The 25,201-nt window shown below is 33.7% G+C and overlaps 3 protein-coding genes across 4 annotated transcripts; 1 reads left to right on the top strand and 2 right to left on the bottom strand.

Annotated features, from left to right (window-relative positions):
* Window positions 1-275: 275 nt before the first annotated feature.
* Window positions 276-4,250, bottom strand: LOC142549537 (D-xylose-proton symporter-like 3, chloroplastic). Its single transcript, XM_075658529.1, has 14 exons — window positions 3,798-4,250; window positions 3,612-3,688; window positions 3,002-3,080; window positions 2,873-2,932; window positions 2,722-2,788; window positions 2,508-2,632; window positions 2,306-2,407; window positions 1,844-2,221; window positions 1,621-1,668; window positions 1,456-1,518; window positions 1,264-1,344; window positions 1,055-1,153; window positions 767-904; window positions 276-673 (listed from the first exon to the last, which is right to left on the bottom strand). The coding sequence occupies exons 1-14, from the start codon at window positions 4,014-4,016 to the stop codon at window positions 539-541; spliced, it is 1,671 nt and encodes a 556-aa protein (XP_075514644.1). The 5' UTR covers window positions 4,017-4,250; the 3' UTR covers window positions 276-538.
* Window positions 4,251-11,053: 6,803 nt separating this feature from the next.
* Window positions 11,054-13,422, bottom strand: LOC142549555 (DNA-directed RNA polymerase II subunit RPB7). The gene is made up of 6 exons (XM_075658553.1): window positions 13,158-13,422; window positions 12,857-13,022; window positions 12,731-12,781; window positions 12,160-12,225; window positions 11,982-12,050; window positions 11,054-11,403 (listed from the first exon to the last, which is right to left on the bottom strand). The coding sequence occupies exons 1-6, from the start codon at window positions 13,271-13,273 to the stop codon at window positions 11,338-11,340; spliced, it is 534 nt and encodes a 177-aa protein (XP_075514668.1). The 5' UTR covers window positions 13,274-13,422; the 3' UTR covers window positions 11,054-11,337.
* Window positions 13,423-23,126: 9,704 nt separating this feature from the next.
* On the top strand, window positions 23,127-25,021 carry LOC142519742 (metal tolerance protein B-like). 2 transcript variants are annotated; one of them, XM_075622773.1, is made up of 2 exons: window positions 23,127-23,278; window positions 23,620-25,021. In XM_075622773.1, exon 2 carries the CDS (start codon window positions 23,749-23,751, stop codon window positions 24,877-24,879), a length of 1,131 nt encoding a protein of 376 aa, XP_075478888.1. In that variant the 5' UTR covers window positions 23,127-23,278; window positions 23,620-23,748; the 3' UTR covers window positions 24,880-25,021. The 2 variants fall into 2 exon arrangements, with proteins under 2 accessions (XP_075478888.1, XP_075478892.1); XM_075622777.1 differs by having other exon boundaries at window positions 23,749-25,019.
* The last annotated feature ends 180 nt before the right edge of the window (window positions 25,022-25,201 follow it).

Raw genomic sequence — 25,201 nt, forward strand, 5'->3', positions numbered from 1 at the left:
TGGAAGAATGGATTTTTTAACCCAACTCGTGAACATGCCTCGACTCATGAATATGATCACATATCAGTATGTTAGTCAAGGTCTCGATCTATTGATGGAATAAGTTCAGTAATATACATGCAAAGATTGATTGATTTCTTCAATTCTCATCTCAATATCTTTCATAATGTTAGAATAATACTAAAAAAATTTAGAAAATAAGTTGTGGAATGAATCTCTCATTTGTTCAAGGAAATGAGACCTAACATGTCACTAAAATAAATTCGACTTAGACCAAAAGATTTGGAATACATTCGACTCAATATACGATGATGCCTAGGACAAATTAATGGGCTTTAGTGAAATCTTTCATGAATTTACATACACAATAACATATCATCAAATGACAACACGACGCTCGGCAAGCCCGATGTTCTTAAATTTACAGCACAAACATTTACACAATTATCTCCGATGGACAATATAAACATTGTGTGACAAATACCATTTTGCTTCAAAACCAGAAATCCGTGATCACATTTTTCCCACCTGAAGGCTTTTACTGCAAAATTTTGGATTCAATTTCTTCTAAGCTCAAGCCTTTGGTCTCAGGAACATTTGCTGTCACAAACACAACAGCAAGTACAGCAATCGCTCCAAATAGAAGAAACAGATTCCCTGCTCCAAGTAACTCCTGAGAGAGGGATACCATTCAATATATATAACAATTTACTTGCACCTTGAATTTGCGATGAAAGAAGCCCGAAAGATGCAAAATGACTGCTACCTTTAGAGGGGAGAACGCGAAGGTCACTATAGCATTTGAGCCAAAATTTGTGAGCACTGCAAGACTGATACCCTTTCCTCTAGTGCGAAGTGGGAATATCTCTGATACCATAAGCCAACTGATAGGCCCGAATGATATCTAAATTTTGGATGAATATCGAAACATTTATTCATCGGCTGACCGGTTCAAGAAAATATTACGAGGCAAGTTTTTGGTTTTTGATACTGATACTCTATCTCCATTTTTATTTGTGTCATAAAATAGTTTTAGGCGGTCATTGTCAATTACCTGATAGCAGCCTACATAGAGAAGTAAAGCAGCCACAGCAACAAAAGGAAACCCTCCGAGGAATTGGTAGTAAGCTGAAAGAAGCAGCAGAGAGAAGGCCTGTCAACACGAACACCAAGTTAAAAGACATTCATACTTTGGCTTTGACTTTTGGGATGAGAATTTAAATTCAAATTTAGTTTTTGGACAATGATGACGATGGAACATACAAGACCACCGACACCTCCAATGAGCAGGGGTCTTCTCCCAAGATCATCAACCTTCAGAACGGCTACCCCAGTCATTAGCAACTGCATATAAAAAAGGAAAATATAAACGTCACACCCATTATTGCATGATGAACTGGTTTTGAGACAACCAACAAAAATATTCAATAATTTTGGTTGTTCCTTGAGAAGTACCTTAAACACACCGATGACAACTGAAAGTTTTGTGGCATCAGCAGCTGCAGAGAAACCAGCACTCTTCCGAAAAATGATTGGAGTGTGATCAAACAAGAAAAGAAAAAGTTACAAGATTGGCATTTAAAACCAACTGAAGTCAATCCAGTTTATAAAAAGAAGTACTTGAAGTATGGAGCCTGCATAGTACAGAACACTTGGTTGCCCAGTGATCTGTATGCAGTTGAATCCAGAAATCTTTGTCAAATATTTGAATTATATGAACCAATATATGATGCAACATTTCTATAATTCAGTGGCATAGTAGGCAATTACACAAGTATCACATGAACTTCAAACAAGACAATAGAAACAGCTAAAATATGTGACTTGTAGATATTATGTCAACCTGCTGAAATAGAACCAATCCACCTCCAATTATAAAGGCTTTCAGACTTGGTCCCTGGAACACCTCAAGTAAATTTCCCTCTGATTCCTGATCACTATAAGCAGATTTTAGAGAGAGAAGCGTATCCTCGATTTGTTTCTCAGATACTTTGTCATCAAGAGATCCGCCTCTTAGTTTTCTCAATGCAAGGATAGCCTTCTCTTTGTATTCTTTTAAGGACCCTTCGCCTTGAATTGCCTTGAGAAGCAACCAACGTGGAGATGGCGGCAGACTCAACATACCTAAACCCATAATAAAGGCAACTGGAGCACTGGATCCATACATATAACGCCACCCTCCAACAGCATCAATTTCAAAACTTCCAATGAAATAGCCCAACTGCGTCAAGAAACATGCTTGAATGTATTGTTGCGTTTTGAGCTAAAAATAATGGAACAGTTGTGGGTTGGAGAGAAGACTAACCAATATCCCTAGAACTATGAAAAGCTCCTTTAGAGATATCAAAGTTCCCCGAATTTGAGATGGACAAGTTTCTGCTATGTAAAGAGGCGCCCCATGCATTGCCTAAACAAGATGATCATTAATTGATGTATTATCATTTTATCAGCACCACATTACTTTGACTTTGAAGACAAAAAGTACAGGAGAATATTAGATAACCAACCATGCCGATACCAAGACCATACACAAGCCGAGCTATCAAAAGAACTTCAAGGCCAGGAGCATAGGCAGTCAACAAACCACCACTTAAATACAAGAGGGATGCAATGATAAGTTCTCTCCTCCTTCCTATATGTATCAATCAAACATAATCCTTAAACTGTAGTTACAACAGAAGTTTTAAGAAAAAATATGTTATGACTGGTCGAAAACCATACCAAGGAAATCAGCCAGGGGATAAACAATGAGAGAACCAAGAAGAGCTCCATAAAGGGAACCACTAACCTTAATAAAAGAAGCAATCAAAGAAAAACAGTGAAGTATTCCATGTAATTACGCACGAGACATTCAATAAAATTTGAAGCTTACCACTAAACCAAGTTGAACTGCTGAAAGGTTGAACCAAGTTGTCCCACTTAGCTCAGGTGACTGTAAAATGACAAAATTTTTTTTATCAAAATTCCAACAGAGATCCAGGACATCAAGTGGGAATGTTACCTGCAATGAGATGGTAGCTCCGGAGGTAGCACCAATATCATAGCCAAATAACAAACCACCCAATGCAGGGAACACAAATCTGACAATCGAGTATAGCAGTCACCGCATACAGAAACAATAAAACTGTGGGAACATAGATATGTCAGAAATAAAATGCAGAAAATATATTTTCACAATCCAATCCCAACCAGCAACTCCATCAACTCTGGAGAACTGAAGGAAACCAAACTCGAGGAACTTTTCTTCCATTCTTTAAGGTCATACCTAGATGGGCGTTCTCAAATCATCACCAACTAAGCAATACTCACAGCTTTTGTAGAATACCATGATATGTGTTTTACTCTAGGGTGAGGCAGAACATATTCAACACATTTTAGTGCATATATTGATCCAAATGAGAGAACATTTCATTGAGTCAAATTAGATATTATTTACAAACAAATTCGTCATTTTGCTGCGTTTCATGGACACACAAACAAGTTCAAAATCAAAAGGGCCAAAGGAGAAAAGGAAATTGAAATTAACCCGATCAGGCTTCACTACACCGGACAATTTATCCAAAATTGAACCGGGGCAAATAAACAACGAAGGAATCAAAAGAATGACTTACGGTAAGATAACAGAAGACCAAGAAAAAACTTCTTGCTGTGCTGCTTCAGATTTAGCTTCCCCCGACGAAGCTCTCACCTTCCAACAAGAAATAAAAAAAGTCTTCACAAAAATATATTAAAATGCAACCAACCATTTAACACACCAAGTAAAATATCAAGAAAAAAAATTAATCTTTCTTCATTGCCTTCAACAAACTGGGTTTGGCAGCTGAGAGCAAATAAGGCATTCTAAATCTTCTTTCCTTGGTGCAAAATGAGCGGCTTTGTGAACACAGATTAAAAGGGTCTCCACCTGCACGTGTACTAGTCGTATGAGTGGATTTCACGGAATTGCAGAAATGGGTTTTTGAGTGGGTCTTTGTGAGACGGATATCGAACGAAGGAGGAGCATAAGTCAAGGCCATTGTTAAGACAAGGTTTGCTAATTGAACAGAATATCGTTCTGGAAGTTGGACGATTCTTGTGGTCTACAGTCTTGCGGTTATTGTACGCGTTTCGCTATCAGTAGTGGCCCATAAAGTATGATCTGTTGTATGTATAGATAAAGAAATCGGGATGCATCTTGAAAATCTTTCTGGAAAAGAGTAAAGCTAGAAGAATTTCACTGGAAAAGAATCAAGCGACTATTTTGCATGCATACATCTATAATTAATCCAGGATGATGGTAAACCTATATACACTTGTACTCTACATACATTTTTTTTCTTCTCATTTGAACGTTTGATGAATTTCACTGGGAACACTTGTCCAACACTCTACCATATAGTTTATCTTTTGAGTAGTTTTCACGCGGTTTCAGATATTTTTATTCGTGCGATTGATTCACTCGATCCATAATTATAATGAATGATAATTGATGGGTGATGAGGCTCAAATTAAGTATAAAAGCCCATGCCCACAATTATTATTAATTATAAAAGCCCAAACCCACTATAAACTCTCCAAAAAAAATCTATAAATAGGAGGGTATTCTCATTATTTAGGAGGGAGGAAGACTTTTGGATACGAAAACCTTTTAGCTCTCAATTACTTGTTGAGCGTCGGAGTGGATCCGACGCCTCTGACGTTTCGTTTCTGACGCAGGTGATAGCCCACAAAAATTCTCTCCACCAGCTACTTGGACTCGTTTACGAACCAGCAGAGTAGTTTGGATAATCATCATTTTTGTCTACATCAATAATATTTTTAACATTAAAAAATATATTTTTTCATGAGTTGGATCAAATAGAAAATTATGTGATTATCTCAAATTGTTTTTAAATTATCTTTTTATTGTCATCCCACTATTACTGTACGGGTCATCAGAGAAGGTGAAATCCCAGCAAATAGAAAAGTAAGCTCGTCATCTATCTTTTAAAATTTACATTAAAGAGGTGAAAGATCTCATTTATTTATTTTTTTCTAAAAAAATAGAGATAGAGAAAGAGTGAATTGAAGTTCCTAGAATAGATACAAAGTTATTTCCCATTATAAATAAAAATTGAACACTAGAAAATAAATTTTATTATCAATCAATATATCATGAAAATAAACAAATGCCGTATTTACAGAACACTTGCATTTATGATCCAAAGTTAAATCTATATCTATATGAACGTGAATTGTGAATTTACATCAATGTCCTTACATTCATTTAATAATAATCATTAATACATGTTTATATATGAATGTGAATTGTGAATTTACATCAATCTCCTTACATTCATTTAATAATAATAATTAATACATGTTTAGTTTTTTTTTATTTTTTTGTGAATTTACACACTCCATTTTTAATTTTTTTTTGGTTTCCATGTTTTTCATCTATTAATTAATGAAATTTAAATTGAAGATAAATGAATTTTAGTCTTTTCCAATCTATTAATTAATGTGATTTTTTATTTTTTGTGAATTTACACACTCCATTTTTAATTTTTTTTTTGGTTTTCATGTTTTTCATCTATTAATTGATGAAATTTAAAATAAATTGAAGAGAAATGAATTTTAGTCTTTTCCAATCTATTAATTAATGTGAATTTACACACTCTATTTTTAATTTTTTAATTTTTTTGTGAATTTACACACTCCATTTTTTTTTTTTTTTGGTTTCCATGTTTTTCATATATTAATTAATGAAATTTAAAATAAATTGAAGAGAAATGAATTTTAGTCTTTTCCAATCTATTAATTAATGAATTTACACACTCCATTTTTATTTATATTTTGTTTTCCATGTTTTTCATCTATTAATTAATTAATGAAATTTAAAATAAATTGACGAGAAATGAATTTTAGTACTTTCCATTCTATTAATTAATAAAATTTAAAATAAACTGAAGATGCATGAAATTTAGCATTATTTTTTGTTGTAATGAAATTTGCACTCTATTTTTTAAATTTTACGATATAACTGATACGATATAGCTAATACGAAAGTCACAACTAACAAGTTAAATTCGATTAAAGAAAATCTATATCTATATCTATATCTATATATGAATGTGAATTGTGAATTTACATAAATGTCCTGGCCTTCATTTAATAATAATAATTAATACATGTTTATTTGTTTTTTTTTTAATTTACACACTCCATTTTTTATTTTTTGGTTTTTCATGTTTTTCATCTATTAATTAATGAAATTTAAAATAAATTGAAGAGAAATGAATTTTAGTCTTTTTCAATCTATTAATTAATGTGAATTTACACACTCCATTTTTAATTATTTTTTTTATTTTCTATGTTTTTCATCTATTAATTAATGAAATTTAAAATAAATTGAATAGAAATGAATTTTAGTATTTTTCAATCTATTAATTAATGAAATTTAAAATAAACTGAAGATGAATGAAATTTAGCCTTATTTTTTGTTGTAATGAAATTCACACTCTATTTTTAAAATTTTACGATAGAACTAATACGATATAGCTAATACGAAAGTCACGACTAACGAGTTGAATTCGATTAAAGAAAATATATATCTATATCTATATCTATATATGAATGTGAATTGTGAATTTACATAAATGTCCTGGCCTTCATTTAATAATAATAATTAATACATGTTTATTTTTTTTGGTGAATTTACACACTCTATTTTTAATTTTTTTTGTTTCATGTTTTTAATCTATTAATTAATGAAATTTAAAATAAATTGAAGAGAAATGAATTTTAGTCTTTTCCAATATATTCACATAAATGTCCTTACCTTCATTTAATAATAATCATTAATACATGTTTAAATTTTTTTTTTTGTGAATTTACACAATCCATTTTTAATTTTTTTGTTTTCCATGTTTTTCATCTATTAATTAATGAAATTTAAAATAAATTGAAGATAAATGAATTTTAGTCTTTTCCAATCTATTAATTAATTAAATTTAAAATAAACTGAAGATGAATGGAATTTAGCCTTATTTTTTGTTATAATGAAATTTGCCATCTATTTTTTAAATTTCACGATAGAACTGATACGATATAACTAATACGAAAGTCACAACTAACGAGTTGAATTTGATTAAAGAAAATTAACAAGTATATGATGTTATGATGTGATGTTTTGACATGTTATACTATTTTACGACATGTTTACCCTTATGCTAAGATCATGAAATGTATGTTGAGTACAGTAATTTTCATTGTTGCATGTTATATATATGTATTTGTTATTAAGTTACAGGTGTTGAGTCTTTAGACTCACTAGGTGTGATTGATGCAGGTAAGCATGTTGATCAGTATATCGAAGGTGCCGAAGACTAAGTAGTCGGAGCTGGATGTGCGCACGCTAACCCGAGGGCCTTATTTTTTCCGCATGTTTTCATCTATTAATCAATGAAATCTAAACTAAATTGAAGTAAAATAAAATTTAGCATTCTTCTTTTGTGATGGAATTTGCAATCCATTTTTTTAAAAAAAATTTATATCTATAATGAAATTCAATCTATTATCTATTATTATTATTATTATTATTATTATAAATATATGAGTTTGAATTGTGAATTTACATATATATCCTTATCTTCATTAAATAATATTTATTACTACTATAAATATATGAGTTTGAATTGTGAATTTACATATATGTCTTTATCTTCATTAAATAATATTCATTAATATATATCGCTTTGTTTGTTTTGTTTTCATATATTAATTAATGGAATCTAAACAAAATTGAAGAAAACTAAAATTTAGCATCAGCCTTCATTCTTCAGTAAAAATTTGCACTCCATTTTGAATTTTTTTTTGTTTTTCTTGTTTTTCATCTATTAATTAATGGAATTTAAAATAAATTGAAGAGAAATGAATTTTAGTCTTCATTTTTTGTGATGAAATTTGTACTCCATTTAAAAAAAAAACATATCTTTAATGAAATTCGAAACGATAATATTAATAAATATTTTTTTTTATTTTTTATCAGCTATTAATGACTTCTAAAATAAATTAAAGAAAAATGAAATTTAACCAACTTTTTTTGGAATAAAATTTAAATTTATCTTTCATTTTTTGAATCTCCATTTTTTTGATGAAATTTGTACTCCATTAAAAAAAAACATATCTTTATTGAAATTCAAAACGATAATATTAATAAATATTTTTTTGTTTATTTTCTATCAGCTATTAATGACTTCTAAAATAAATGGAAGAAAAATGAAATTTAGCCACCATTTTTTAAAATAAAATTAAATTTATCTTTCATTTTTTGAAATAAAATTTACAATATATTTTTTAATATATATATATATATATATATATATATATCTTTAATGAAATTTAAAATAAATAAAAGAATAATGAAATTTACATTTTTGTTTGATTTCTATTTTTTATTAATTAAAAAATTTTAAAATAAATCGAATAAAAATGAAGTTTACATTATCGTTCAAAATTTTATAATTCTCCAATTTTTATGAGGTTTTATGTGAAACAGTTTCATTGTTATATAGTCCTGAGAGGGGCTGACCCAGTTATTTCAGGGGTGAAAAATAATTTTTTTCACGATTCAAGTCAGATATGAGACATATTTCACAAAATTCACTCGTGAAACAACCTCATAGGAGTTTCTGTGTCAATTTTATTTTAACTTAAATAAATTAACATCTATGAATAACATAAATAATAATAATTAATATAATTTTCTTCGCTTGTTTGTTTTTTCCATCTATTATTTAATATATTTTAAAATAAATTGAAGAAAAATAAAATTTAACCACCAGTTTTTAGAATAAAATTTAAATTAAACATTCATTTTTTGGAATGAAATTTACACATCATTTAAAAAAAATATCTTTAATAAAATTTAAAATAATAATAATAAATACATATTCTATTGTTTGTTTTTTCCCAACTATCAATTAATTCTAAATACAATTGAGCAAAATGAAATTTAGCCATCATTTTTTGAAATGGAATTTATACTTTATTTGTTTTAAAAAATATATCTGTTATATAATTTAAAATGAATAGAAGAATAATAAAATTTACAATATATTTTCACAGAATGAAATATATCCTTATTTTAAAAATAATTTTTTTTGTTTGACTTATCTTTTTTTTTAATGAATTTTTATAGTTCTCCAATTTTTGAATTGGACTTATGTGAGCCGATCTCATTAATATATCCTTCAGATGGCCAACCAGTCAATTTTCAGAGTGAAAAACAATGATTTTTCATGATTAGTGTAGGACATGAGACATGTTCTCGTGAAATAGCCTCGTAGGAGTTTTTATGAAATTTTTATTTTAAACTTGAGTAAATTAACATCCATAAATAACGTAAATAATACACGATTAATAAATTTGAAAACTCTAATAAAATTGTGTGAATTTACATATATTTCCTTATTTTCGTTAAATAATATTAATAAATACATGTCTTTTTTTGTTCGTTTTCAGGTATTAATGAATTTTATAATAATTGAAGAAAAATGAAATTTCATTTTTGGAATAAAATTTACAGCTTTTTTTAAATATATATATATATATATATATATATATATATATATATATATTTAATGAAATTTAAAATAAACGACACAATGTCAGCAGCTTAACTCACTAAAACTTCATAGGAGTTCACTCATCCCAATACTACCTTCACTCTTGCATGTTTAACCTAGCAAAACTGAATGATAGTGAAAGATTTATCTTTTAGTTCGAATGTTGCTTAATCTTTATGTCAAAATTTATATTTGTTACATACGACGCATTATTTATTTCTTATAATTGTGATTTACCATGCAAAGCCCTATACTAAGCAAATGGTGAATATAATGAGGATTGCATTGACGTGACTGTCAATTTTCCAAATTGTAAAACCCTATGCATGACAAACACAAATAATTGTTTGGTACCATAAGAAAACATTTCAAAAGAATCAAAATGAGTTTAAATTAATTTTATGTGTAATAATTACTCTTATATACATCAAATGGATAGAAAAAGTGGAATAAAAATGAAATCAAATCGTTTTTATGTAAAACTAATTACCAATACCCAACCCAAGTTTTAGATCACACTAAAAAAAGGTGATCATTACTTTACTTCTTTATGTTACAAGTATAGAATAACAATCACAATTGAAGATGAGAATGAGATGGCAATAATAACATTATTTGGAAAAGTTGCAGCGTCTTTTGTTGGATGTTCTATTGAAAATTTTATTCAAATTCATGACCAGGTATAAGATAAAACAAACAAATGATTTTATATTTACATAAATATTGCATCTAACAATAAAAATTTTCAATGCAGAATTTACCAAATAACCCATATAAAGATTCGTTAAATCAACCAAGCTCCACACATTCTTGTTCAAGTTAGATAATTCATTGGAAAAACGTGATGAAATGTTAAAAATTGTGGCAGAAGCTATTGAGATACATGTCAATTATCCAACAACAAATGCCAATAATCTCGAAAGATTATCAAGCCAACTAAACAAAGCTGTGTACCACCAAAGGTAGAAAAATCAAATGAAATAAATATCAACAAAAACATGAAGATCCATGAAGACGAAGATGAAATAGAGATTCGAGATGAAGAACCAATTGCCGAGTACAAAAAAAAAAGATAAGAAGATAAAAACCGATGGACACAAAAAGATTTCAAGAGGTCTTCAAATCAAAGACAAGAAAATGTGATGATTTCATTTGTAACTAAATAATTAACTATTTATCTATTAAAAGTTATTCTTATTTCAAAAATAATTTAAACACATTTAAATAAAATTATCATAGACAAATTATCACGTGCAACGCACGTGCATTTATCTAGTAACCACTAAATACATCGTACACGATGTTATAGACAAGGCATAGCTTTATTTTGGCATTGACTCGTCACCGAATGGTTAGATATGGCTGAGAAAGACAAGTAGTTGAGATCATCCCTTCAATTTGCTACCACGCATACCACTAATTGCACATGTTCCACTGTCAAGGTCATTGAAAATATTGCACAAGACTAATATGTCATGCTAATTCATTAAAACGATCATGATTTGTGTTTACATATGATTTAGTTCGTCTTCATTCAGACAAGGACATAGAGAACATTAAAAATCATAGCTAATAATCCAACATTTAAATATCAGCTGTTCTGGATGGATAGTCTCAATCTCACTTCTGCAGAAACTTCACACAGCACCCCAGCAATTAAAATGGTTTCACTTTGATGCATCCCTTGGCTCCATAAATGTCAAATTTCCAACCTAAGAACCCAATTTGGTTGTGTTGGTTGCCAAGTCCCTTACGAGGTCGCGCCTGGATCGCTAATCACACCCAAAAAGTCATCTTTTATGGTGCCGATACAAAACTGCAAGAGAAGAGCAAGTATGATAAGGCTCAAGGTCATGGGATTGAACAATATCTATGATATATGTTGTATTCAATATGACAAATAGTCTTTAAAGTGAATAAAACTAGATCCTGGAATAAATTACTCATCAAAACAGGATGCCACTCTTCACTCGTCAGTTCTGCTGTATAGACTTTAGATACAGGGAACTTGTCCGCCACCAGAAAATTTAACGGAAAATAATCTGAAACATGAAAAACTAGGGATAATTTCTTATATAAATAAAGTTTCGCATGTTTCTCAACAACCCCGTTGAAAAACCCACCCCTGTGAACTGCTTGATTCCCTGGTAAAACAATTGGAGCTATATTAATTTTGAAAAAAGACAAAAAGAAAATATTTGGAATCATGTGTGCTGAAATTATATAGTTGTCAGAGTAATAATGAGAAGCTCTTACTTCCCTAAAAATAAAATAAATGATTATGCTCATTGTGGGATCTTAAAATAAACAGAATTTTAGTTCTTACATTATATATTAAGCACAAGAGAAATATTGAACGACATGTTGCAACAAAAGGGCAATTGGAGGACATACAATTTCTGTGGCATCAACCCGGGTTCCAATTATCTTCAGCCTAACTTCACTGTCTTTCTGAATTTTGACCTGGCGATTATCAGATAATCAATTGCTAATGAGAGTTTAAAAACTTTAGACAAGTACTACACATTTGGGCATCAAGAAATAGGATGGAAGCGATAGTGATAATACATACAGAACCATCTGAAGTTGTGTAATTAGGCATGTCCCCAGATTGAAACTCCATATCATCTGGTATCAACTACGTTCAGAAAATGAAGTGACAATCAGAGACCATATGTTGATGGAAGAGAAGACTTTTGAAACAGAAAATCAGAAGATCACTGCATTTTGACGGAGACGAGTTCGGTATAAATTATTCACTGCATTTTCACGGAGACGAGTTCGGAATAAATTATCTAAACAATTAAGGCCCCAAAGAAACAGAGGAGATATCCCAATATATATATATATATATATATATATATATATTTGAATAAAACAAAAGCCCGTGTCAAAAGTAAAGACCATCACCATGTTTTACTAGTCGATATTACCATGTGGAGTGAAGATTTGCAAGCAAGAGGAAAGCACAGGGACAAACTCATGATAAATTAAAAACCTCAAACCCTAAAAATCCTTGGAAGACAATATCCATACCACCAGCCAGAACAGACAGTTCCAGCAATAACTGTCAAGAGACATGGCAGCGGCAGCAAAAATATCACATAAATGTTTCAAACACGAGACAAAATGGAGAAACTCACATGATTAGACACGAAAATTTGGACGGGACCTGCTTCAGCAAAAAAACCCATCTGCAAAATTCTTCTCACTAATCACTTAACTTAAAAAATACAATGAGAAATACGAACCAAAGGAAAAAATTTCACCTTATTAACCATCGTAACAACAGCTTCCACGATCTCTCCTTTAAAGGGTCGAAACACAACGCACTGATACTTAACAGGGAACGTGACAAATCCCGTTCCATCACGAATTAATCCCTTCCCTACACTTTCAATACCGGTAATCGCCACAATGAACCCATGTCGACCGCTGCCCAATTATAAAACGTCATACACAACCGTAATTTAATTGAATAATTTATCAAAAAAGTAACCACGACATCAATGAGTAAAGAGTCTGGAAGTTTAATTAAAAGGCTAAACAATTCAATTGCGGATGAAAAACCTGCAAGTCCCTTCGACGTCCTTCATAAGCTTGGCCACGAGCTTATCGCGTAGGTCACGGCCGAAGTGGCGAGGATGCAACTGCATGTTCCGCTCCAATACTATGTGAAAAAACATCTCTTTCAGCCGAACCGAATTGTAGAAAAGTATGCTTTCCCGATACGATATGGACGGGGGAACAAGCACTGTAGAATGATCGTGCCTTAGGGTTTGCAGTGTCTACGAGGGAGATGAAGGAAAAGGGACTGGGCAAATTGCAGACCAAATAAAAATTCAATCTTTTAAAATTATAGTTTGTTATCCATTTTTTATATATAATATTTTTTTCACTCTTTTATAGATTTATTATTATCTCATTATTAAATACATTAACTATTTTTAATAATATTTTATTGTATTATTAAATCAGAATAAAATTGATTTTTTAAAAAAAAAATTTACTTTTTCTAATAATTTTCTTAATTTGTCTGAAAACAAATACAAGTCAAAATACATATGACAAAATGAATATTTATCTTGTAGTTATCTTGTGAGACAGTCTCACGAATCTTTATCTGTTGAAACAGGTCAATCCTATCGATATTCACAATAAAAAATAATACTTTTAGAATAAAAAGTAATACTTTTTCATGGACGACTCAAATAAGATATATGTCTCACAAAATACGACTCGTGAGACCGTCTCACACAAATTTTTGTCATTTATCTTACATTTGACATCATTCGAATTATATTAAATCACACTTTTTAAGAGGATATATGTAAGAAAATTACAAATATAAGGAGTGTGCAATGTTAGTAATTATCAGATTTATTTATTATTTTTTACGAACATGAAATGAGATATATATTTAATATTTAAATATATTTGAGCTTTTTAATATGAAAAATTTATGAGAGAAGTGGATGTAATTAACCCTAATTCATTTTCAAAATTAATAATTTTTTATTTCAAAAATAATTTGCGTTGTATCCCTGAGATTAAAAAATCAATAATTATTGAGCGACATAGATAATTTTTATTCAATAGTTTCATTGTTCCAGATTTCAAATTTATTTTTAATAATTTGTAAAAAATAATTTTAGATATTTGAATAATATAATTGATAATAAATTGTACATGATGTCATAATCAATAATATAATACAATATAATTGATAAAAAAATCATATATATTTTTATTAATTAGTGCTCCTAAATTTCAAGCACTCGTATTTGTGCTCCAGATTTTTCTTTTTGAAAATTTATAATATAAAATTGCCCTTATTTAAATCTGCTCGAAAGCTAAGCAAGGTTATTTGAGCTATCTTATGTCTCACACATAATATATGTGTAAGGATCGTATATCGTATTATCGTAAATCCTATGTTGATTATCGATAATTTATGAAATTGTCATGTGATTATGTATATGATGTATATCATGACAATGAAATTGAGAAAATAAGTATTTGATATTAATTGACGTTGTAAGAGCTCGAGTGTAGAAGCCAGACGCCAATACAATGCAAAATCAATATTTGGACAGAACTTGTGGCGCCCGAGCAGTAGAAAATGACCGCCCGAGCGCCAGTGTGGGAAAAATTGAGGCTCGGACAGAACACTCCGCGCCCGAGCGGTAGTTTTTGACCGACCTAGCGCGGTGTAAGTAGAAGTCGAGGACAGAATGTCTCGCGCTCGGGCGCGAGAATTCTACCGCCCGAGTGCGAGAGCGGCGGTGATAAGAATGAGATTTTCTCTTTTCCTTCGCCATTTTCTTGTCAGCAACTTCGAGGAATTCAAGAGAAAATCAATTTCTTTCGTACAAAATCACTTCGAAACGTTGTCCAAACTTGAAACAAATTATAGATTCGGAATCTTCGCGTTGAGAGCTTCCTTTTGAGGTAAATTTCTTCTAGTTTCAGCAGCTCTAAATATGAAAGTGCTGGAATAGCATGTAGTTGAAGTCGAGATTCATATATGTGGTAGAATAACCGACAAGAAACTCGTATTCGAAGTCGGAATTGAATTATGTTATGATTTTGATTTGATATGAATTTTCAAAGTTTCAAAAGATATTTGGAACTTATATTATTGATTTTGGATCATGTTATTGATTGAAATGAATATGTTATTGATGTAGATAAATTATTATACAGATATTTTCAAGCTACATCAACTGGAACGAAGAATTGAGGTATGTTGCGACCGGGTAACATACGACAGGTATCTGTATTATATGATATATGTTGGATTGGTTTGATTGATTGGAATGAGAATGCATGTTTATATGCCTTATTTGGTGAGATTATGTGGCATACATGACATTGTGATTTGAATATCTATGTATAAAATAAATGTTTTGTTAACACACATCGTTTGATGCATACATCGATACATGACATGCACGTTGAGCTATGATCCTTGGATACCCTGATATGATTTGATTGAATTCTGGGGTTTGTGAACACAATGCTATGTTTGGTATTACATGATCCTTAAAGCATAGACATTAGTGGCCCCGATGATTGATTGAGATTTGGAATTTGATGGTGTTTTGTCGACGCTATCATACGAGTATCCCTTATTGAGGCCGGTGTGCCAGCTCGAGCATTTATTTGATAGCGATTCGTTTGATTCTGACATGTGCTCAGTGGATGGGCATTTGACATGATACCTCCACGACATACATGCATTGCATACCATATATCATTGTTTAGATACTTGTGGTATATATGATGGTTGTTCCATATGGAGCTTTGCTCACCCCCAAGGGGGGCTGTTGTTGTCTTTGTGTGTGGACAATAGCAGGTACTCCAGGATATCAGGAGGCCGGAGAGGGTACTTTTGGAGGGAGTCACAGTTTGGGCTGAGGTTTTATGTTTTGTTCCCAGTATATATATATGTATCTATATATACCGGGGCATGTCCCGCGGATTTGAGGTGCTTGTATATAATTGGTTTTGATTATGTGTTGGCGAGTTTTATGATATGAGATAAAATATTATTTTTAGTATTCAAATTATAGAAGAAATATTTTGGGCTCATCGTAAAGAAAATTTAAACTCGTTTTCCGCTGTAATTAATTAATCCTAATCAGATTGTATTGTAATAACGATTAGGAGCTAAGGGCCCCACACAGAGTGGTATCAGAGCATGGCTGGGAATGCTCGATTGAGTCTTGTGTACACTGGAATAGGCACAAATGAATTGTGCATATGTGTTTGATTTATTTATATTACTTGCTCCTACTTGATTTAGTTTGAGTAAGTTATTGATGAGATTGATTATATGAGATGATGATGATGTGAAATTGTTATTGATTTGTGATATTCATTCTCTGATTTGTAGATTGATCACACAAATGAAACTGCGAGTAGCAGTACTGAGAGAATAGTCGGACAAATTGAAGGATTGTCCATGGATATAGTGATGGCTCGATTCCAGGGTCTTAAACCACCGAGGTTCTTTGGCACTGAGAGTGCAGAAAGAGCAGAGGCTTGGTTAAAGGATATCGAGCATTTGTTTAATATTGTTGTATATTCCAAGGCTCGGAGACTGAAATTTGCTCTCTATCAGTTGAAAGACCGAGCAAAATCTTGGTGGGAAGTCGCTGAGATTGGATTGAAAGAAGCCGGGATTGAAGTCACATGGGATGTCTTCAAGGCCCAATTTTTGGAGCACTATTGCCCTCCTTCCTATTATACTGCTCAGGAGAATGAATTTAATAGTCTGCAGCAGGGAACGATGACTGTTGCAGAGTATGCTTCGATATTTTCTACTCTGTTGAAGTATGCACCTCATGTAGCTGGGAATGCAAAAGCGAAATACAACAGGTTTGTGAATGGTTTGCATCCTGCTCTATATACTTTTGTTGTTTCTGGATTGCCTACCAGCTACGCAGAGGCAGTTGAACGAGCTAAGGCAGCCGAGGCTGGACTCAGGCGAGGAGGTCCACAGTATACTCCTCCACCGCCAGTGTCAGCTCAACAGCCTACACTGCGCCCGAGAGGTAAAAAGTTCAAGAAGACTGGTTCTGTTTCTTCGTCTTCTTCGAGTTCTAGTGGATTCTAGAGAGGGAGTCCCGTGATTGCTCCTTATTTTAGTCATTGTGGGTGTAAACATACTATCGAGCAGTGTCGAGGTATGTTTGGTACTTGTTATCAGTGTGGGCAAGAAAGTCATTTCTCTCGAGTATGTCCGAACAGGGGTACGACTTCTTCCCAACCCCAGCCAGGATTTAGAGGTGGCCCCAGCATGATGAGACATGCTGTTCTTGTTCCATCTTTTCAGCAGTCGAGTGTCCCACGATATCGAGGACCAGGTGGTCAGACTGCTCAAGTTCCTCCTCAAGTAAGAGTGTATGCTATGACGGAGGATCAGGCGAAAGAAGCTCCTGGTGGTGTGATTGCAGGTATTTGCATGCTTTGCGATTATCCTGCACGTATTTTATTTGATACAGAAGCATCTCATTCATTCATATCTCATGCATTTTTTGCATCTCATGGTATTGAGTGTACCCCGTTGTATGATATTTTGTCGATAGCCACGCCAGCAGGAAAGATTATTTTGTCTGAGCAAGTTATGCATAACTGTGTATTGATATATGAGGACAATGTGATATTTCTGAATTTGATTGTCCTTCCAATGCACGACTTTGATTGTATTGTTGGCATGGATGTCTTGACGACAAATCGAGCTACTATTGATTGTTTTCATGGAGTGGTTCGATTTCGACCGATTGATGGACCCAAGTCGAATTTTTATGGCAAGGGTTCCCAAGCCAAAATTCCATTGGTATCTTCCTTGGAAATGTCTCGACTTTTGACTAGAGGAGATGAGGGTTATCTTATCTACGCTATTGATGTCTCTAAGAAGGAGCCTTCTTTATCTGAGATTCCTGTTGCGAAAGAATTTCCAGATGTATTTTCCGATGAGATTCCTGAGTTTCCTCCTCATCGAGAAGTTGAATTTAGTATTGATCTTGTGCCAGGGACTGCTCTCATATCTAAAGCTTCCTATCGCATGGCACCATTGGAATTGAAAGAATTGAAAGAACAATTGCAGGATCTTCTCGATAAGGGATATATTCGACCGAGTGTATCAACTTGGGGAGCTCCTGTTTTATTTGTTCGAAAGAAAGATGGTACTATGTGAATGTGTATCGACTATAGATAACTAAATCGGGCTACTGTGAAAAACAAGTACTCACTTCCTCATATTGATGACTTATTTGATCAGCTTCAGGGTACTTCTGTATACTCGAAGATTGATCTTCGTTCTGGGTATCATCAAGTACGAGTTCGAGATGAAGATGTGCCAAAAACTGCTTTTCGTACGAGGTATGGCCACTATGAGTTTTTGGTTATGCCTTTTGGTCTCACGAATGCTCCTGCTGTCTTTATGGATCTAATGAATCGTGTCTTTCGAGATTATCTTGACCGATTCGTTGTTGTATTTATTGATGATATTCTTGTATATTCGAAATCGAAAAAGGAGCATACTGAACATCTGAGACTGGTGCTTCAAACTCTTCGTACTAGTCATTTATAGGCTAAATTGTCCAAATGCGAATTATGGATGGACAAAGTGATATTTTTAGGCCACGTCATTTCGAGACATGGCATATCTGTTGATCCTGCGAAGGTCGAAGCTGTATTGAACTGGCCAAGACCTACGAATGTTCCTGAGATCCGTAGTTTCATGGGTTTAGCTAGATATTATCGTCGTTTTATTGAAGGATTTTCGAAAATAGCTAAACCTATTACTCAACTGACACAGAAGAATCAGCGATTCATTTGGTCAGATGAATGTGAAGCTAGTTTTCTTGAATTGAAGACGAGATTGACCATAGCACATGTGCTTACTATTCTCTCAGGTACAAGAGGATTTGTTGTGTGCACAGATGCGTCTGGTAAAGGTTTGGGCTGTGTTCTGATGCAACATGGCAAAGTGGTTGCTCATGCGTCTCGTCAATTGAAATATCATGAAACACGTTATCATGTTCATGATCTTGAATTGGCCGCCATTGTGTTTGCTTTGAAGATCTGGCGCCATTATTTGTACGGAAAAAAGTTTGTTATCTATTCAGATCATAAGAGTCTGAAATATCTCTTTTCTCAATCTGATTTGAATATGAGGCAACGCAGGTGGATGGATCCCCTGAAAGATTTTGATTTTGAGATTCAATATCACCCTGGATCGGTGAATGTTACTGCGGATGCCCTTAATCGGAAATTTCATGATTCTGTTTTAGCTTCTGTTTGTGTCGCCAAGGTACATGAGGATATATGTACTTCTGGCTGGACTTTTCACTCGAATTGGAATTCTGTCACTGTCTCAGCATTGCAAATTGAGCCGAACTTGATATCGAAAATACGAAAGACCCAACGAAGCGATGCTCAAATCCAAAAGTCAAAAGAACTTGTATCTGCAGGACATCAGCCTGGATTCCAGATTTCTTCTGATGGTTCTTTACGATTTAATGGTCGGCTGGTAGTTCCTGATGATTATGATTTGAAATTTGCTCTTCTTCGAGAAGCACATTATAGCAAATACAGTATTCACCCTGGAGGTCGAAAGATGTATTTGACATTGAGACCTCAATTCTGGTGGAAACGTATGAAGAAGGACATTGCTGATTTTATTTCGAAATGTCTTGTCTGCCAGCAAGTGAAAGCCGAGAGAATGAAACCTGGAGGATTACTCCATAGTCTTGAAATCCCGAAATAGAATTGAGAACATATTGCTATGGATTTTGTGACTCATTTACCCCGTTCGCCCAAGGGCTGTGATGCTATTTGAGTTATTATTGATCGGCTTTCGAAATCTGTACATTTTATTCCGTATGAGCGGACTTATCCCTATAAGAGAATGACCCGTTTATACATCGAGAATATTGTGAGACTGCACGGTGTGCCAGTCTCGATTGTATCTGATTGTGATCCCAGATTTGCTTATAAATTTTGGGGTAGTTTTCAAGAAGCGATGTGTATGCGTTTGGCTATGAGTACTGCTTATCATCCTCAAACCGATTGCCAGACTGAGCGTACAATTCAAACGTTGGAAGATATGTTACGTGCGATTGTGATGGATTTCAGAATGGGATGGCAAGATGCCTTACCATTAGTTGAATTTTTTTATATAATAGTTTTCAAACGAGTATTGGTATGGCACCGTTTGAAGCTCTATATGGGAGACGATGTATATCACCATTATTATGGGATGAAATTGGTGAGAGACAATTGACTGGACCTGAAATGATACAAGAAATGAATGATAAGGTTCAGTTGATTCGACAGAGAATGAAAGCTGCTCAGGATCATCAAACGAGTTATGCGAATAAACGAAGACGACCCTTGGAATTTCAGAAAGGTGACAAAGTATTTTTGAAAATATCTCCCTTTAGAGGCACTGTTCGATTCGGCATGCGAGGGAAATTATCTCCTCGATATGTTGGTCCATATGAGATCCTTGATCGTGTTGGTGATCTTGCTTATCGATTGGCATTGCCACCAGCTCTATCTGCCATTCACGATGTATTTCATGTTTCTATGCTGAAAAAATATGAACCAGATCCATCACATGTACTTGCACCTGATGAGGTTGAACTTGATCCTTCTCTTTCCTATGTTGAACAACCTGTTCGCATTATGGATTGAAAGGAAAAGATATTGCGTAACAAATCGATTCCTTTAGTTCGAGTGCAATGGACACGACATGGTGTGGAGGAGACAACGTGGGAATTGGAGAGCAAGATGCGAGATTCATATCCACACTTGTTTGATACTATTCCACATGTTCCATTGTATTCAATGTATACTGATCCATTTACTGATTTTAGTTTTGATATGTACTATAACTGGTGACATATATATGTTTGCCAATGTTATGTATATAGAGATGTTTGAGATTTCGAGGACGAAATCTTTTAAGTGGGGGAGAAATGTAAGGACCGTGTATCGTATTATCGTAAATCCTATGTTGATTATCGATAATTTATGAAATTATCATGTGATTATGTATATGATGTATATCATGACAATGAAAGTGAGAAAATAAGTATTGGATATGAATTGACGTTGTAAGAGCTCGAGTGCAGAAGCCGGACACCAATACAATGCAAAATCAATATTTGGACAGAACTTGTGGTGCCCGAGCGGTAGAAAATGACCGCCCGAGCGCCAGTGTGGGAAAAATTGAGGCTCGGACGGAACACTCCGCGCCCGAGCGGTAGTTTTTGACCGCCCGAGCGCGGTGTAAGTAGAACTCGGGGACATAATGTCTCGCGCTCGGGCGTGAGAATTCTACCGCCCGAGCACGAGAGCGGCGGTGATAAGAATGAGATTTTCTGTTTCCCTTCGCCATTTTCTTGTCAGCAACTTCGAGGAATTCAAGAGAAAATCAATTTCTTTCGTACGAAATCACTTCGAAACGTTGTCCAAACTTGAAACAAATTATAGATTCGGAATCTTCGCGTTGAGAGCTTCTTTTTGAAGTAAATTTCTTCTAGTTTCAGCAGCTCTAAATATGAAAGTGCTGAAATAGCATGTAGTTGAAGTCGAGATTCATATATGTTGTAGAATAACCGACAAGAAAGTCGTATTCGAAGTCGGAATTGAATTATGTTATGATTTTGATTTGATATGAATTTTCAAAGTTTCAAAAGATATTTGGAACTTATATTATTGATTTTGGATCATGTTATTGATTGAAATGAATATGTTATTGATGTAGATAAATTATTATACAGATATTTTCAAGCTACATCAACTGGAACGAAGAATTGAGGTATGTTGCGACCGAGTAACATACGACATGTATCTGTATTATATGATATATGTTGGATTGGTTTGATTGATTGGAATGAGAATACATGTCTATATTCCTTATTTGGTGAGTTTATGTAGCATACATGACATTGTAATTTGAATATCGATGTATAAAATAAATGTTTTGTTAACACACATCGTTTGATGCATACATCGATACATGACATGCACGTTGAGCTATGATCCTTGGATACCCTGATATGATTTGATTGAATTCTGGGGTTTGTGAACACAATGCTATGTTTGGTATTACATGACCCTTAAAGCATAGACATTAGTGGCCCCGATGATTGATTGAGATTTGGGATTTGATGGCGCTTTGTCGACGCTATCATACGAGTATCCCTTATTGAGGCCGATGTGCTAGTTCAAGCATTGATTTGATAGCGATTCGTTTGATTCTGACATGTGCTCAGTGGATGAGCATTTGACCTGATACCTCCACGACATAGATGCATTGCATACCATATATCATTGTTTAGATACTTGCGGTATATATGATGGTTGTTCCATACAGTGCTTTGCTCACCCCCAAGAGGGTTGTTGTTGTCTTTGTGTGTGGACAATGGCAAGTACTCCAGGATATCAGGAGGCCGGAGAGGGTATTTCTGGAGGGAGTCACAGTTTGGGCTGAGGTTTTATGTTTTGTTCCCAGTATATATATATGTATCTATATATACCGGGGCATGTCCCGAGGATTTGAGGTGTTTGTATATGATTGGTTTTGATTATGTGTGGGCGAGTTTTATGATATGAGATAAAATATTATTTTTAGTATTCAAATTATAGAAGAAATATTTTGGGCTCATTGTAAAGAAAAGTTAAACTCTTTTTCCGCTGTAATTAATTAATCCTAATCAGATTGTGTTGTAATAACGATTAGGAGCCAAGGACCCCACAAATAGATATCAATATAAGAGAAGAAAAAGGGAAAAAAATATTTACTACAAATTGAAGAATTTGCCCCATTATTTTTATTGTGAATATCGGTAGAATTGATCCGTCAGATAAAAATTCATGAGACCATCTGTATATATGGATTAATCACATATTTGTTATATTTTAATGTCTGAACCGTTTTGGTCAAAGAAACCACCGTTTAACGTTTCTTTTCTGACCGGTTTTCATGCATTTCCTAAAGTTCTAAAGAAAAAAAAAGATTTGCTTCTTTAACATATTCTTTACATGATCTTCCTAATATGTTAAATGCGATAATTTCGCCATCGACAAAGAAACGCATAGATGTGGTCTGCGTGCAAAAAACTTATTGGGTTTTGCCTCTTTAAATCTTCCTCTCATCCATCGGTTATCTGGTATGAGTTTCTCGCCCAAAACTAGGATTAAATTTGTTTTCGTATATTCTACGTGAATTCATTGAATTTATTATATGTACACGGTTGATCTATTGTGAGTTTGATTGGTAGTTTGATAGTTTTAACTTTCGTGGTTTTTTTTTTATTTTTCGATTTTGGCTACGATGTGTAAAATTTCTTGTGGAACGTTTATCGACATTTGAGCATTATATTACGATGGTATGGGGTTTTGAACATTTCGAGTTTATTGACTTTTGGTTTCTGATGAAAATATCAAGATATGTAGATTTTTGTTAATCCAGATGTCCAGATTTAGGAGATATTCGTCCTATTGTTTTCAGGAGCAATCATGAATCGAGTGATGTGAAAATGGTAGCAAGAATTATGGAGAAAAATCATTCTGAGTTCATGTTATGAAACGTGGTTTGGTGAAGAAGTCTGCGAGATAACAAATCTTTTCCATTTCGCAGATGGCATATGACTCGGCTGAACTGCGGCAGATAGAAACCGATGTACCAGAATCCCCCTTGGAACAATTCGACAAGAAAAAGCGATTTTCTTGCAGTTCAACATGTCCATTTTCAAACCAAGAATTTATCGAGTTCGATGCAGCACAACGATCAAAAACTACCGTCAAACTTTGTGGGCTTACAATCTTGTACACGATAGTGATGATAATTGAGATTTTTGGAGGAATGAAAGCCAATAGCCTAGCAATCTTAACTGATGCGGCTCACTTGCTTTCTGACATTGCTGGATTCTCCATATCCATATTCACCGTATGGGCATCTGGTTGGGAGGCAACCACTCAACAATCCTTCGGGTACAGCCGTCTTGAAGTCTTAGGAGCCCTTATATCCGTGCAGCTAATATGGCTTGTCTCTGCAGCTCTGACATACGAGGCAATTAACAGGCTCCTCACCAAGACTACAACTATAGACGGTACGCTCATGTTTGCTGTTTCAGCACTGGGCTTTGTCCTCAACTCTGTGATGGTCTTATGGCTTGGACATGGCCATTCATGTCACGATTGCCATTCTCACCATTCCTGCGAAAACAAAGATCATAGCCAAGAAATGGAGGAATCTTGTCAAGGAAGAAACGGGGAAGAAATTATGAAACTTGTACCGACGGATCTAGTTCAGAAGACTCATGAGAAGACAAACATCAACATTCAAGGGGCGTACTTGCATCTTGTGACCGACCTTATACAGTCTTTCGGGGTGATGATTGCTGGATCAATCATTTGGTTGAAACCCAAGTGGTTGGTGGTTGATCTGGTGTGCACTCTTGTTTTCTCTGTCGTTGCTTTGAGTACAACGTTGCCGATGCTGAAGAATATATTCGGTATACTGATGGAACGTGCACCCGGTGAGATTGATGCTGATACCCTTGCAAATGGACTAAAACTTATTAGAGGAGTTCGTGATGTGCATGACCTTCATGTTTGGGCAATTACAGCTGGAAAACATGTGTTGGCTTGTCATGTTAGAATTGAACCTGGGATATGTCAAAATGAAATCTTGGATACTATTAGGAGTTACTGTGAACGAACTTTTGGGATTCGTCATGTAACAGTTCAGATCGAACAAGAATTATGACATGAGAAGAATGCATGAAAATTTCGAAAAACTACAGGATTTCTTCAAATTTCTGCGTGTTAATAGAGAAATGAGTCGCCGCACATTTCATGCTTTGAAACTATCTTGTTCGAAAAGGCAAAGCTTAATGGTTGTTTGTACAAACTGCACAATCCCCTAACGAAACACCTACAAGTCAAATCCATGATATTGGTTATCTGTACTATTTTTAACCCTATTTTAAGGGATGGGATAATTACATTATTTATCATGTAATTTAATTTTTTTATTTTTTTCACATTAAAAAAAATTGTGTTTTTAATCAAGAAACTTGCATGTTTTT

The sequence above is a fragment of the Primulina tabacum genome, chromosome 1 (assembly GCF_025594145.1).
Source record: "Primulina tabacum isolate GXHZ01 chromosome 1, ASM2559414v2, whole genome shotgun sequence".
NCBI classification, from domain to species: domain Eukaryota; kingdom Viridiplantae; phylum Streptophyta; class Magnoliopsida; order Lamiales; family Gesneriaceae; genus Primulina; species Primulina tabacum.